Source organism: Neolamprologus brichardi, chromosome 22, assembly GCF_056152115.1.
Source record: "Neolamprologus brichardi isolate AB-2024 chromosome 22, ASM5615211v1, whole genome shotgun sequence".
Taxonomy (NCBI): domain Eukaryota; kingdom Metazoa; phylum Chordata; class Actinopteri; order Cichliformes; family Cichlidae; genus Neolamprologus; species Neolamprologus brichardi.
This window is the reverse complement of record NC_142124.1, coordinates 12,553,476-12,568,733: the sequence shown is the minus strand read 5'-3', so window position 1 is coordinate 12,568,733 and position 15,258 is coordinate 12,553,476. Positions and strand designations below refer to the sequence as shown.

The 15,258-nt window shown below is 42.3% G+C and overlaps 1 protein-coding gene across 1 annotated transcript in view; it reads left to right on the top strand.

Moving 5' to 3' along the window:
- Nucleotides 1-6,736: 6,736 nt before the first annotated feature.
- The window catches only part of stt3b (STT3 oligosaccharyltransferase complex catalytic subunit B), a 100,284-nt gene continuing 91,762 nt past the window's right edge, over nucleotides 6,737-15,258 (top strand). Inside the window, exon 1 of the mRNA XM_087834906.1 lies at nucleotides 6,737-7,221. Within this exon, the coding sequence (XP_087691032.1) occupies nucleotides 6,962-7,221 (260 nt within the window). The 5' untranslated portion in view covers nucleotides 6,737-6,961. The remainder of the gene's footprint in view (nucleotides 7,222-15,258) is intronic.

Below are 15,258 nucleotides of genomic sequence, written 5' to 3'. Positions count from 1 at the left end.
TACATACACACACACAAAGCTCACGGAACCCTTAGGTGGTCTTAATCATCCAGAAGGAGATGCTCTCCTGCCAAAGTCACTTATCATTCCCACATGCCGGTTGCCATGGCGACACCTCATACATCAATCAAAGCTGCTGGGGAGTGCGTTGGTTGCCGAGTGCTATAAACAATATTTTAAGCCCTAGTAAGGCGATGACAAGGAAGACAAATTACTCCTCCATCAGATATCGCTTTCTCCGTCGGCTTTGTGTGGGTCCGGTTATCGTCACAGGTCATGTTCTCCACCGACCCAGCCTTTTACAGCCCCTGATTTGTTTTTGGAGTTTTCGGTTTATTTTTTTGTCTTCTTCAGCATATTATAAAGCTGTTCTGTGTAGCATGCAGCTTTGCGATTGCCAAAAGAAGGAGGCACATTCTTCAAACAACTTTCACACAGTCAGAGTTGTATGCAGCGCTTGTCCAGCGGATGATGTGCCTGGTAAGATAAGAGCAGCTGGCAGCTCAAGCCCAGAGATTTACAGATGAGACCACTGCTGTATTAGAGGCCATTACCCCTCCTGTCCTCTTAGATATTTTTTATCCCGTGGCAGTGTACTTGATAGTTCTGATCTTACTTCAATTTCCTTATGCCTGAATGAACTATTGTGTCATTATGTGCTAAGCTGTAAGCCTCTCAGAGTACTCGATAACAAAAAAGAAAAAAGAAAGGGAAAGAAAGAAAGCCAGTGGAGGGCAAACATGTTTGAAATGAAGGTGTAATAGTTCCTCTCCAACAAAAGCTTAAATGATTTGGTCATTTGAGTCTACAAGGACAGCACCAGTCAACTTAATTCCCCACATCAATCATCTCTTATTTACACGCATGACGTGATGATGATCTGGGACTAATTTGGCTCAGTTTATCTGCGCACCATATTCATTTATCTGTTTATAAACAATTTACTGGTTGTGCTCCCTTTTTAGTTTATGTCCCATGGCAGGCAAGAATGCAATGACAGCGATCGCTCATTGTTAAATAGCCCCCAGGAAAGCTGTGCCCAGGGGTCAACCAAAGTTGACATGAGATATAAAAAAGGAAGAAAAGGAAGCAAATTGCAGTTTTGCCCTCATTTTCTTTTATCAGCAGTGGATTGTAGGAGAGCAGGGAACAGACTTTTGATTGTGTATGGAGTTTAAAAAAGAGAGACAAAAGATGTTAATTAGGAAGGTTTAGAGGTGCTGGGAGACACAAGTTTGAACTTTAAGAAACGCTGAGCTCCAGACATTATACTGACCTGAATTACTCTGGCTTCATGCGACACACGAGCAACAACAGAGGAGCAGTAATGATCTGGCACAGAGCTGGCTGTCTTCTGTCCTCTCTCTTTTCCATCCTGCAGCCTCTCCTCTACTCCCACCTTGTCCCACCTCTCCCATCTTCACTGGAAAGCCAGGCTAAGTTTAACTTTATTTGAAAGGTGTGAATTGCGTGCTGTCAGATGACCGATCGAGGGCAACCAGGAGACGGATCGATTGGATATAAGCGCAGCGGAGAGAAGCATACCCCTGACCAAGGGGCCACTTGGTATTGAGCAGCCTGTGTAAAGTGCTATTTGGACAGAAAATAGACCAGAGCTAGTGTGGCGGAGGTGTGGTCCCGGGCGCGGCTGCAGGGGAGGGGTGGTGCAGTGAGCTCAACGGGGCGGTGCTGGAAACGCAGGTGAAAACAGCTGATGGCGTTTTGGACTGATGATGCTTTCCTTACCCTTTATAGTGAGACGGGAGAGGAGCGGAAGGGGGCCGAGAGATCAGCTGTGTCCGACAGCTGTCAGACTGTGGTCGGTCATCACGTACAACACGAAATAAAGCTGGTGTCTAAAAACAAAGTCCTGTGCCTGTGTGTAGTGCATTCCACAGCTAGCTTTTAATGTAAAAGATTTTCTCATTACACAAAGCAAAAAGAGCACAAGCGACATTTTACTGTTTATAACGTTTGGTGTTTGGTGGTACAGTGGCTTGAGAGTCCTGGCATGAGAAGGAGTAATTCAGGCAGACGCTTTCTTGGAATTGAAGCAAAACAACAACAAAAAAAATCATAATCTATTGCTTTTGATGAGCATATATACCTTTTCTGTCTAATTCACATGTGAACGCAGCAGAAACGTGCCAGCGAGGTGGCTTGTGTATCTGCCCATCTTATTTTGAATGCCACCATTGTAATTTTTTCCACGGGAGGGTTGTCGGGGATGTCACTGAAGCAGTAGCACATAAATATGTTGTGTTCTGAATTGAGACAGCTCATGTCGGCCGCTCAGGAAAGTGAAAGAAGGGTCATTTGTCAAGCAGAGGCAGCTGTGGAAATTGGGAGACGTACTTCAATTTTCAGCACGTGAGTCATATATTTCTCTCTCTCTCTCCTGCTGGGATAATGTCAGGCCAGGTTCCAGCCGTTTCTTACGCATTACATTTCTCATATCTGAGCGCCATGTCTTCTCAATAGACAGCATGCGGAGGCTTCACAAACCACACCAAAGTCAGGGAAATGTTGATAAGGCGCGTGTTATTCTGAAGAGGAAGCAGTGCAAGCCAACTTCTCAGACTCTGACATTCTGCCTGCAGACAGCTGATATCTCTGTTGAGCTCAGGTAAGTATTTCGGTTGTCCCTATTTCTCAATATCTGCTTCTCTCTCCCTCTCGTACTCTTTCTCCATCTTTCTCGCTCTTTTCGTGCTCCATCAATTGAAACTTTCTTATATAGATTTTTATGCAGCATGCCAATAAAATTTGAAGCATCACTGCAGGCACTTTCAGCCGTGTCGACAAGTCAGAATCAATCTTGATGAATGTGGTGAACTGTGAATGTTTTCAGACAATTTTCTCTGCTGATATGCTTTTCAGAGTTATTCTTAGTTAAAAAAAAAATAAAAATGAGTGAATGTTCTTCTTTTACTCATTTTTGTGTGGAGCCTGCTTTACGCATACCCATACAGGTTTTTATATTTATATATATTTTATAATTGCCTAATTATTTTGTCATTTCATGGAGTTATTGTAACAAATAAAAGCTTATAAGTCCTTAAAATGATACGCTGAATGAATAAAGATACAAAGAAATATTATTGCATTGATTGTTTTGTTTTTCTACATGGATTCAATTCAAGTATTTTTGTAAGCAAAATACAAAAGACTTGCCATTGTCTCTGAAGCTTCACAGCCTCTTGGGGGGAGAAAACTTTTCACACGCTCTGGAAAATGGCAGATGAACGCGCTGAATACAATACCATCTTGCTGCAGATGCAGCATAATAAATTGAGCAAAAGCTCTCTGATCTCTGGGATGATAGATTGTTCTGTATTCTGTTGCAAAATATAGAAGCTTATTGCACTATTTCATATTTATCTTGAGTGTGCACAGGCACATATTTGAATAGCCAAGTAATGCCAAAGCCATGTAAACACTCCTCCCATCGGTGTCGAGCGTGTCGTGCAGTTGCCGAGTATCATCCGAGTGTGTTCAGTGGGGACTGAGGGACCTGTGTCCACATCCGGTGCATTTAACTACCTCTCCGTGGCCCTCTGTGGAGAAATGAGGCGTGCTCAGTGTGAAATGGTGTGTCACTGATGGGCCATGCCGGTAACCCCCGTGCACTTGGTCACAGAGCACACACCATCAAGTAGAAGTTGACTCAGGTCATTGCTTCTGCTATATTTCTCCTCCTCTGATTTCTCATTAACACTTAAAAGACTGAAGATGTAATTTAACTCATGGAGAGCCTTCAATACCCAGGTTTGTTTTTTTTTTAATTAACGTGAAACTTGACCATCAAATTTTCTTTTAAAAGACCATTAAAACAGACAGCCCAACTCTCTCCTTGCCACAGCTCCTAACAGTTGGATGCTGCACCTTATTGGAACAGTAAGTGGTTGTTTTAAGTACTCTCAATTCACTGCAGCTCTGAGGGTGCAGTGGGGCTGGCTAATCATCCCGCTATAATGGATTACAGTATAACAGGTAAAGTTTCAAAGCTTCCTGAATGAAATGTCTGAATCTTGTGTTTCTGCTCATAATGAGCAAATGATGCTCAAGGTAATTAGTTAAGAGGAGTGCCAAGTTGGCTAAATGAAAGGAAATGAGAGAAAACAGAACAACAAGAAACCTTGGTCTTGAGTTTTCATTCAGTCTTGGAAAGACATGAAGCTGGTTATTGGAGAGTAATGGGTGTATGAATTTGTATGGTCCTGCTATCCCTGAAAGAAGGATTGGTAATCAATCTAGTTGTTTTCCTTCCTGCAAACGATTGTATCTTGGGAGTGTCTCCATCCTCCAGTAATGACCCTCAATAGGAAGCAGCAGGTATAGATAACAGATCGATCTATAATTCTCTCTTTCCTTATCAAATCCCCAGAGTATCAGGAATCTGGTCAGGCTTTGTGACGTCAGTTTTTGACTCCAGGCTCGCTCCTAAGTGGACCTCACATATAATGCATGTATTAGATGGGAGGCTACTTTTTAAAAAGCGGGCAGCAACTTTGCTCTCGTCGGGGACATCTAATAAAGGAGTTGTTTTCTTCTCTTTTCACGGAGTCACAATATTGATAGGTATCTCCAGACAAATTGTTTAGGCTAGTCAATACTCCGCCTCTATGACATGATAAATATTTCTGGCTTACAGGATTTACTTGTAACATTTTCAGAAAACCAAAAACTGGCATGCTGTTATTATAATCCTCTTAATCATTTATGACACCTCACTCACTGACCCATGGCAGGCATTTAAGGGTTTACGGTTGGGGGTTTTTCTTTACAACTGCCCTTTAGCAAAATTAAAAGCTGGAGACACCTAAGGATGCTGTGTATAAACTCTGCAAGTCTGTGATGCTGTGGGGTGAAGAAAAAAAAGGAAAGAAAAAAACAAAGCAAACAGAAACAGTCAAGCCTGCCTCTGGAGAGAGGGCGAAGGCAAAGCCGCTCTAGCCTGGCAACAGCACTTATTTTGGCTGGTTTTCATCTGGGCTTGGCCTTTTGACAAGAGATGCAATTGAAGCAATCTTCACAGCCTCCATTTCTTCTTTTCAAAGGTCACCCATTCAGAATCTTAAGGTAGAGTAGAAAGCGTGAAGGGTTAGAGTGTTTTTCATGGCATAAGCAGGCCTTAACGAATGATCGAGACGCTGGGCGCATATGTGTGTGAATGACTGTCGTGCGCCTACACAAGGACGGCTTCATCAATATGCATGCAGCTATGTGTGCGTGGGATTTCATGTGTTTACATGTATCACACTCCTGCCGTCTGTCTGCGTTTAGTCTTTGTGTGTGAATGAATTTAGGCACTGAATCCCAGCTTCAGACGCTGATGGTGTCTCTCTTTCAGTCTCTACGATCTCTTCCTGAACTCCAAACTCTTATCCACTTCTGCCACTCCACCTGCTTTCTATGATGACCCCCATCAATTTTCATAATCATCCTTTTACTCTCCTTTATTATGAGCTTTCCATCTACCCATCTCTCCAAAGCTGTATTTTTCATCTCCCTCTTATCCCCTTCTCATCTCACCACCAGACAGCCTGAATGCACAGCCACATTAAGCCGGCTCAAGCTTCAGTCCTGTTCTCTTACATGAATTTTTCATTTGCGTTTTCAAAAATGATCGTCTCACAGGTGACAGGGTAGCTGTAAACAGTGCTGATGCAAAGTAAGTATGCGAATTTGGGCCAGTTTGAGATATTTTCAAACCAGTGTAGGGTATTAGCTGTTTGTTCTATCTTATAAATTCAAAATTATGATGTCAAGATGCTAATGCTATTAGAATATACATCATCCGTTTAAACAGCCCAATTCAAAAGTATTGAAAACAGGTGTCAATCCATCCATCCATCCTTTTCCACTTATCCTTATCAGGGTTAAATCTATTTGGTCTACAGTGAGTTCAGAAAAAAACAAAACGTTTTTTGCTATCAGATTACACCGAAGAGGGCTGTTGGACTATAATTTTTCTCCTTTGGGACTGGATCACACCTCAGATAAATCAATAATACTTCCTACATCCGTCTCATGGTTATTTGAAACCACCAAGTACAAAATAAATGTATACAATAAATCATAAAAAAATAAAATACAAAAAACTTGAGGATTTATTTGAAATATTTAAAAAATGTGTTTCATTTCAATATAGTCTTTCAAGGCTTTGGGGCAAGTTGTGAAAGTACATCCCGATTTTAAGGGAATGATGAATGCTGTGTTCTTGTCTTTGCTGGGGGACACAGTGATGATGAGATACATCAATCTGTATTATCACCCTACCGTCAGTCCACAACATCCAAGGGCAACAGAAATATTGCAGTCGCACAGACAATTTATCTTCGCACACCTGCTTATATACCCATAGGTACACGAAAGCGCTTCCTTCAAGATTAAGAACCTTGTGCGCTCTCATTCTGTAACTTATTCTCTATCTTAAAAACTGTAAAAAAAAATAGTGATAAAAGTTTGATTTATAGTTACTATCGGATTTACTTTATCGAAAGTATAATAAGGATAATCCCTATTTCAATCAGTTGCGGCCATAATTTTGCTCCGTTTTCATTGGTAAAACTTTCTGTCTGATTAGAAGGTTTGTTTCTCTGATTGGTCTAGATACATAGAATCCCGCCCGTTCGTACCTGTCGATCTGTGAGAGGTCGCCTGAGCTTCCTAGAACCCGCCTCTCGCATCCCTCCCGCCCCTCTCCGCCGGCGTTCAATCGAGAAGCGGATTGACTGTTGCAGCCTCGGTATGTGGCGCATGAGTGTGCGTTTCGGGATGTAACAGCGGTCTCCCGGAGTAGCGATACCAAATTAAATCGTACCTTACACCTGAAGGAGTTAGATGATAGGATACCTGAGAGAAGCGGGCACAGCATAGGGAAGTACACGACAGTACGGAGCGGGGGGAAAGACGTGGAGCGGGGCAGGAGCAAATCCAGCCGACACTGCGCGCAGAAATGGCGGAGCAACACGCAGCCAGCGACGGCAAGCACAAAGCGTCCACCAACGCCGGGGGCTCGGTGCACGGGAACAGTCGACCCGGCGCCGCGGGTGGAGGAGGGGGCAAAGGAGGCCTGTCTGGCGGACTGACACAGCCAGCTGGGTGGCAGTCTTTACTCTCGTTTAGCATTCTTTTTCTGGCCTGCCTGGCGGGATTCAGCTCCAGACTTTTTGCGGTGATCCGGTTCGAGAGCATCATCCACGAGTTCGACCCGTGGTAAGCTAGCTAACTACTGTCTGCTGTTCGCTGGTTACACTTGCTTGTAATGTAAATGAGAGACTGAGAATTAAATCCCTACAGAGGGGAGGTATTTTATTTAATTAAACACGACGTATATTTATTTATCTCTTCGCTTTGCTTTACGCTTTATAAAGTTAGCACAGTCGCAGCGGTGTTAAGTTTTTGAATGCAGCTCAGCTTTAACTTTAATTTTGATTTCGTGCTGTGGTTCGTTAGCGGCTCGTGATCAAACAGCCCCCCCCCCCCCCCCCCCCCCCAAAAAAAAAAAAAAAAAAAAAATGACCCTGGCACATACACTTGTTATACGGGCTCGGTGGCCCAATGTGCAGCCGATCCGCGGGACCTTGACATTTAAATATGATAGAGAGCTAGCTAACTAGTCTGGTTTGACCAGTTGTCCAGTTGTGTGTTACCCAACAGTAGGTTTGTGTACTTGCTGCAGTGAGCTCGGTCTTGAGTCTTCAGCTGCAGGAACTTTATTCGGATTGAAAGAGCAGAGAAAAAAAAATTCTGCATTTTAACCAGTGAAAATGTAAAATGGTTAACAGCCTGATTATTTTACTCGTGTGCTTGATCGATGTGTTTGATTGAAGTAGTTTGGTTTTCTCATGTCTTATTGTTGCTTCGCTACATCTTGAATGACCAGGGTCTCTTGCAAGCTTACAGCCGGTGCTTCTCGTAACAGCAGGTTGTAACCCGGAAGCCAACTGATCCGATCTGGCGTGTCTGTCATCACAATGGAGAATTATTCCGCTTTGTAACAGTGTCACATGGGCTCACAGGCGGCCGCCTGGTTGCCCTGCCATTCCCTCATTGCTCTCTTATATTGTGTGGCATTCAACGAGGCAGCAGAACTGATGCATCCATTTATTAATTTTCAAGGACAGGTGCTCCATCTAGTTCAGGGTGACACTTGCGTCTTCAATTATGTTGATAACTTGATTGCATTTAAAAGCCAAGGGCCAAGGCTTACGGCTGTGGGAGGTTCTGCGTAGTTCAGATGAGCTTGCTCCTTCTCTCAGACTGGAATTTGCTGAAAGGGCTGACCTTAGCGCTGTTAATGAGTAGTCCCGTGTGTCTTGCACTCATTAGAAGCTGCTTTTACAACCTTCATATTTCCCGATTAAAGTTTGGGGGGTAGTCATAGAGCTTTTGGATACAGTATGTTATCTATGATACTGTGCTGCATTTCACAGTAGCAGTGGGAGCTGTTTTGCCTCAGTATAAGGCTATAATGTGGCACCCGTTTCCACAGTTGCAGAGCAAGAATGGCACAGGTCTTTGGCAGCATGTCACAGGAAAGAAAGCAAAGACATTCTTTGATATTCAGAAGTTTAAAAAGCCCTTGCAGCAATGAGTAGTCTGCATCTGTTCTCAATTTTTGTCCCCCCCCCAACACAAAACAAAGCACTGTTTCAACCGTCTGTTGTCAGCTTAAATGTGTAAAACTGTAAATTCTGTTGCATTGGAGTGTTTTTTTTTTTTTTGTTTTAAATAATGCACAGTATCCTTATTAAAGTGGAGACTTGCATCAAAAAATATATCTACAGTTAGCTGTTCATTGATACTGAATTGTCCTCCTCCCCTTGTGTCATGTTTTGAACAAAACCGACTGACATCTTAATAATTCATACTCCTAACAATCCAACAAACCTGACCCTCCCTTGGGTTTTTACTTTGAGTGTCCTTTTTAAACATGTACTAATGTTTGTTTGGTCATATTTTAAAGAGTTTTGTAATTATATTTCATCAAGCATTATAACTTTCTCACTTTTGTGACAGAAAGAAAATGTGTGGTTTTTTTGTTTGTTTGTTTTTTCCAGCTGTGTGAACACTGGATGCTGATTGGAAGTCAGCATCAGACACACCATTAGTGCCGTTGTCCGTTGTTGTCTAAGCGCTTATTGTTTTTTATTGTTTTTTTTCCCCCTCTGCACAGAGCTTCAAATTATCAGCAGCTAACCATTACGTTAAACAAGCTGGCAATTTCAAGAATCAAGATTGGATTTACAAGCACCCAAATGTCAAGCTTATTCTGCAGTATGCAAATGCTCCGAGCTGTGCTGATTTTTGCAGAAGGGTCGCTGCCGTGGTTCGGCTATATCTGGCTGTGCTAATTTTAATTTCCTAATATTTGTTTATTTAAAAATCAGGGAGGATTAGTTGGCATTCAGGTGGGATTCATTTATTTATTTATTTTCATCCCTTGGTGGAACTAATTAGGGTTCGTGCCAAGAAAGTTGTAAAGCCTGATGGCTGGGACACTCCAAGGGTGGGTGGAGGACATAGGTGCAAGCCTGCTGTGTGGCACAGATGGAACAGTACGGCTGCCTAGGTGCAGACACAGTGTGTAGCTACTGACGAAAGGGGAAAGAGACTGGGTGGCCAATTTCTCTCTCCTAAAGTTAAGGTAATGTGATCTATGTCAGCAAGAGAACAAAAGAATCACTTAACCTCATTTACATAAAGATAAATGATGATTTGGCTCACAATAACTGGAGTACATTAGGAGACTGGCATAGCCTAGATGGCTAGTGCCGTTCATCTGTTGTTCGCCTAGGCTGCTGAACAGGACAAGGAGAAGTGTCACTGGAGGGGCAGCTGATTGCCACAAACAGTGGACCAGCACCTTTTATGTAGTGTTATTCATCCGTTCTCTTCCGGTTATCCTTGTCAGGGTCGCAGAGGCTGGAGCCCATTCCAGCTACTAAAGGGCTAAAGGCAGGCTACACCCCTGACTGGTCGCCAGTCTGTTGCAGGGCTAACAGATAGAGACAGATGACCATTCATTCACATTCAAGCCTATGGGGAATTTTAGATTTACTAATTAACCTAACCCCACTAGCTTTCTTCCCACAGTCTTTTGCCCTGGCCAGGTAATGGAATCGAATTCAGGACCTCTTTGCTGTGAGGAAACGGTGTCACTGTGCTGTCGTGTATATATATGACAGGGATAGTGTGGAGTTTTAAATATTCAGTTATCATTAAGCTACAAAACAGTGTATTTAAAATAAGCTTATGGAATGTCGTAACATTTATCGCCATGTCTTCTTCTTCTTGTCCTTAGCGGGCGACCAGCGGCGGTGGTCTGCCGTGCAACCAGTGCACTGCAGTAGGTGCCGCTGGTTCTCTTGCTTGACCAACGATTATCTTCCACGCTTTTTTATCGCCATCTAGAGTCACATTGTGTTTCTGAGAAGCTCTTATACTGATAACATGCGAGCACATCCCAGATTCTCAGTGGGGTTAATGTATGGACTCTCTGGTAGCCACTAGAGGTGAGGTTCACTTCAGATACTTGGGATATAATATTGCTGTGATTTATTTATTTATTTTAATCATTTTTTGATATACTGCAGTAACAAAAATTGCAATTTTCACTTTTCTTTTTCAACAGCATAGTATGTCCTTAAAGATAAACTTTGCCAACACCTGTGTTATCCATTAATACGAAGTTATCTCACTTTATTTCGTCCATAGCTGCAAAATGAGATTGCTGACACTCAACAAAACCTACCATAAATGTTGCAGTCTGAAGTCAGTCTGTGGTTGAATGGGGTCATGTTGGCAATTACATCCAACCTGTTTTGGTTAATATGGCAATTTGCTGTGGTAAATTGTCAAAAATCTCACATGTGTTGCAGTCTACATAGACAAAAATTCACCAGTTGCATAATTCACATTTAACCGTTACACTGTTTTTTGTCAGCAACCTTCCTGTTCTGTAGATATATATATATATATATATATATATATATATATATATATATATATATATATATATATATATATATATATATATATATATATATATATATATATATATATATATATATATATATATATATAAGCAGGATACAACTAGCTGGCAGCCACTTTAGTCGAATCCCCTCAAGTTGTTCTCACTGACAAAGACTCATTCTGACTGATGATAACATGTTTTCAATCCGTTGGCCTTTAGAAACGTGCAGTTATTTGATAACCTTCGACAATCTCTCTGATAGTGATTGCAGTCAGTCCAAGTCAGACTACAAGTGTTTGCACAAGGGTTGCCTCTTATCGGGCCGCCTGTGGAATCGCCTTGCAAGTGGTTGTGACTGTGCAACAACCTCCGGCTCTGGGAACCATTTAGTGACTACAAGTTGCAGCTGGTAGATTGAATTGGCAGATTTATTTAGTTTTCTGTTATTTGGTAGCTGCATGGAGGTTGCTATCCTATTTTTACTGTGTGACTGAGCCAAGTATGTGAGCCTAGTATTGTGTATCCCCCCCCCCCCCCCTTAATTAAGTATAAATCTGCCACAGCAGTGCAGGGTCATGTGAGATTGCTGTGGGTGATCTTTGAAGAATTTGCTGTTTTACACGTTCACCTAACAAGCCAACGATTACCAGTTCGGTTCTGAGAGGGGGGCACAGGTCCCTCTGAAGTCCATCAGGAAGAGCGCCAAACATGTGACCCCTTGTGTAGAAGGGAACAGCCAGAAGTAGCTTTATCATGCATAAAAATGGCAAACTCATTTTTGCGAGTAGCTGTAAGGTTTGCTTTGTAAGGGGACTTTTTCCTTGCATCACATGCTTGTGAATTAAATTAATTGGGTTTTCAGAAGCTGTTTGGAAAAGAGATTTGATACTCACTGGTGGTGTGCTACTTTTTCAGATTCTTCAGCTCAGGGTTGTACAGATTACCAGTTCAGCACAAGCATCGCTTTTTAGATGCAGTAATGTAAGTCAGATAACACTCAGATTAAATGATTGATTTTATTAAAGCATCAAAATAGTGAGTCTGGCTTCCAGGCTCCAAGCTCATCACTGCCCACAGATATGTTAAGCATAAATGTGGGGAGTAATAAGTCAATATCCGGCTGGCAGCACTGCAGTGAAAGGTTAGAGGGAGAAATTGGAAGTTGGACATTAAATAGACCGCCAAACTGGGAGGGTTTGTCTGGTCAATGAAATGAGGAGAGTGAGGCATGTAAACGTGTGTGTGTGTGTGTGTGTGTGTCGCAGTGCAGCCCAAGTTGGCTGCTTCCAGACTTGGCTCAATATAAGGCCAGGGATTTTTTTGAGTCATTAAAATGAAGTCGGTGACCTGTCATGACAAAATGAATGTAACTGATAGCGGGAAGATTAATTTTTATCATGAAATTGAGAACAAGACAGCCTGAGCTTTCCTTGGGATTAACTCGGGCTGCTGAGAGCTGGGTTTTGCTGGTAGTCAGCGGTTGTTTATCGTGGGTTAAATCTTATCCTTGGAGTGTCATCTTCAGCCTGGCTGTCCGTATTGTTTAAGTTTATTAGGAATCTTTCAGCTCTGAGCTCTTTCTCTCTCTCAGCTCTAAACAAAGTACATCTTCTCTGTATTTAAAGTGCAATGTTAAACACTGTGTGCTCAGCTCCAGTTGCATATCTGCATATAACTTCAGTTCGACAAATCCTTACAGCTGAAAAACGTTTGAATTTGCAAGGGTCATGTTTAGGTGAAGGTGAGAGATTGTGCTTGTGCCTTCTCCTGCTGTGGAATTCATGCAATCTGTGCACACATTTACTAAAGCAGTGTTACCGGGTCAAGACAAGATTTTTAAATGGGAGCCATTGGAAAACTGCCTAACATGCTCTAAAGCATATTCCTGTTATTTCATCGCACTTGCCTACATTCTCTTTTTCACTGTGCTCTTCTTTCTGGGATTAAAATGTACAAAACGACTTCCTCTCCCTCCCCCCCAAAGAAATCCTTAAAATTTTAACACTTTGTCAGCTTCGTTCTTGATCATCGCCGTTGGAAACCTGCAAAACTGGAGGCTCTATTAGTACGACAGCTGGATAGGAAAGATTCTGCATTGCTATCTTCTTTTTTGGGGGGGTGATAGTGACTTTGATGTAAGATACTGAGGAAAACATCCAATGATTATGACCTGTTTTTGAGTGGTAATAGAAAAACAAGACGTGTGAAATATCAGCGGTTTCACAGATACATTGTACAGTCCTCTGCTGTTTCAGACAACACTCTGATATGAGTTAACACCTCAGAAATGATGTTTTAGTGTCTCTGATTGCTTTAATAATGTGGTCTATGATGGAAGTTGCTGAGTGTTTTTCACCCTCCTTTAATTCTGTCTTTTTCAAAACTTTTATCTGAAAGTAGATTAGGCCAACAGCTGCTGGCACAGCAACATGTGAGCTAATGCTGTAGTGTGGGAAAATGGAGAATAAGTTGTGACTGATCTTTCCACCAGACACTTGGCTGGAGCTGTGATCCTTGCTTAAACCCCCAACTGTCCGGCAGATTATAAAATATTCAGCGCAGATTTGGTGTCCAGTTACCTGAAGCAGGATTTTTCTTTTCCTAAGGAGCTCATCCTTCCTGATATTATGCTTGGTACCTGCAAGCAAGACTTACATTAAGTCTTGGTTAACGGGTTGGAGTTGACCACAGCTGCGTATTAGTATTTTACAGCATGCCCCAGTGCCAAAGCTAGCTGCTATATTTCTATTCCACCTTTGTGCTGAAGTTATGTCGCAGCACCTAAAGGACACAGGAAGAGTTTCTTTTCCTCTTCCTTACAGAACTTTCATTTTCTGTTTTCTCCCCAGTCAGGAGACTTCATATCAAGCCTCTGATGATTAAGTGCTGTTTTGGAGGCAAGGCTTCCCAGCGGACTAGTGTCAGGCATTGCAGGGAGGTTTGCGAATCTGAGGAGTGCTCCATGTGTGAAGACAGGAAGCGACAGATCTCTTCCAGGGCACCTGGGGCATGTGTAGCTGAGCTGCTCCTGGCAGGAAACAGCATCAGGCCTGGGGTAGCCGCTGCCTAGTACAATGAAAGTCATACAAACAACCCAGTCTTCTGTTGTCATTTGATTTTGGATCTTTATTTCTTCTAACAGAGACCAAGGTTTTGGATTTGTTTTAAATGCCTGTTTATGATTCAGACCTGAGATTACTTGAATTTACTTACTTTATACCCTTTGTTCTGAGGTTGTGTTAATGGCTTTTAGTCGAGCCTGGCCTGTATGCATAAAAGGGAAAGATGATGTGTTAAGTGCATAGCTAACAAACAAATTTGCAGTTATCACAAAGACACCACGTGACTGATACTGCTAAGCCATTGTACTGCAGGCATTGCATTGAGTATTGAAGACAATGGTGTTAGTGCTCCTCTTATAGACAAACTGTAAGCGTCTATGTTTTAGCCAGTGTTGCTCATTAGCCGTTTTTGAAAGCACTGGCAAGATCGCCACCTCTCTGGTTTCACTCGTCAGCTTTTCAGAGGACACACGGCTTTGCAGACCCCTTCGTGGAGGGTCATGTCACTGTGAGAGAGGTAGTTCAGTTTGTTAGTGTGATGAATTGCCCCTGCCTCACATTCAGAGCTGTACTCACCCACACGGTAGCAGCTTTTAAAGGACGTGTGAAGCCAGTTAAGTATTTGTTTAACTTTACATTTAACTACACTATGGTCAGAGAGGTTTGAACATAGTCCCCTGTTTATATAGGGCACGGTATAAAAGAGCCTTGGTTTATTATTCATTACAAATGAGCTTGAGCCTGTTGTCTGTCTCTAAACCACAGTCTTATAAATTTTGGCAGCCGTTTGCTAATGAGATTTTAAGAGCATTGTCCTTTGAAAGCTTTGAACAGTGTGTTCCAACATTGTGCTTCTTGTTCGAGGCTAAGAGTATGATTATGCACTCTATAACTTTTAACATTTAAAGATGTAAATGGCAGTGTTTCCAGTGTCGTACCATTCGTTCACCTTTGGACGGCCGGTCTAATAAATTTCAGGCCACATTGTAAAAAAAGGTAAGACTTCTCTTTTGTTAAGAATTTATTCAGGTGCTGGCAAATGCACTACAGATTATTTATCAGAATTGAAAGGCTCGCTTTGGTGGGAACATTTAGTGCAGCATACTGTGCAGATTTGCGGTTGCTGCCAGAGTAGCCTGTCTAATATAGATCGAATACATCTGTCAAACTCCGAAGACGGTTATGTGCTTGGTAAGATGCTACCTTTCA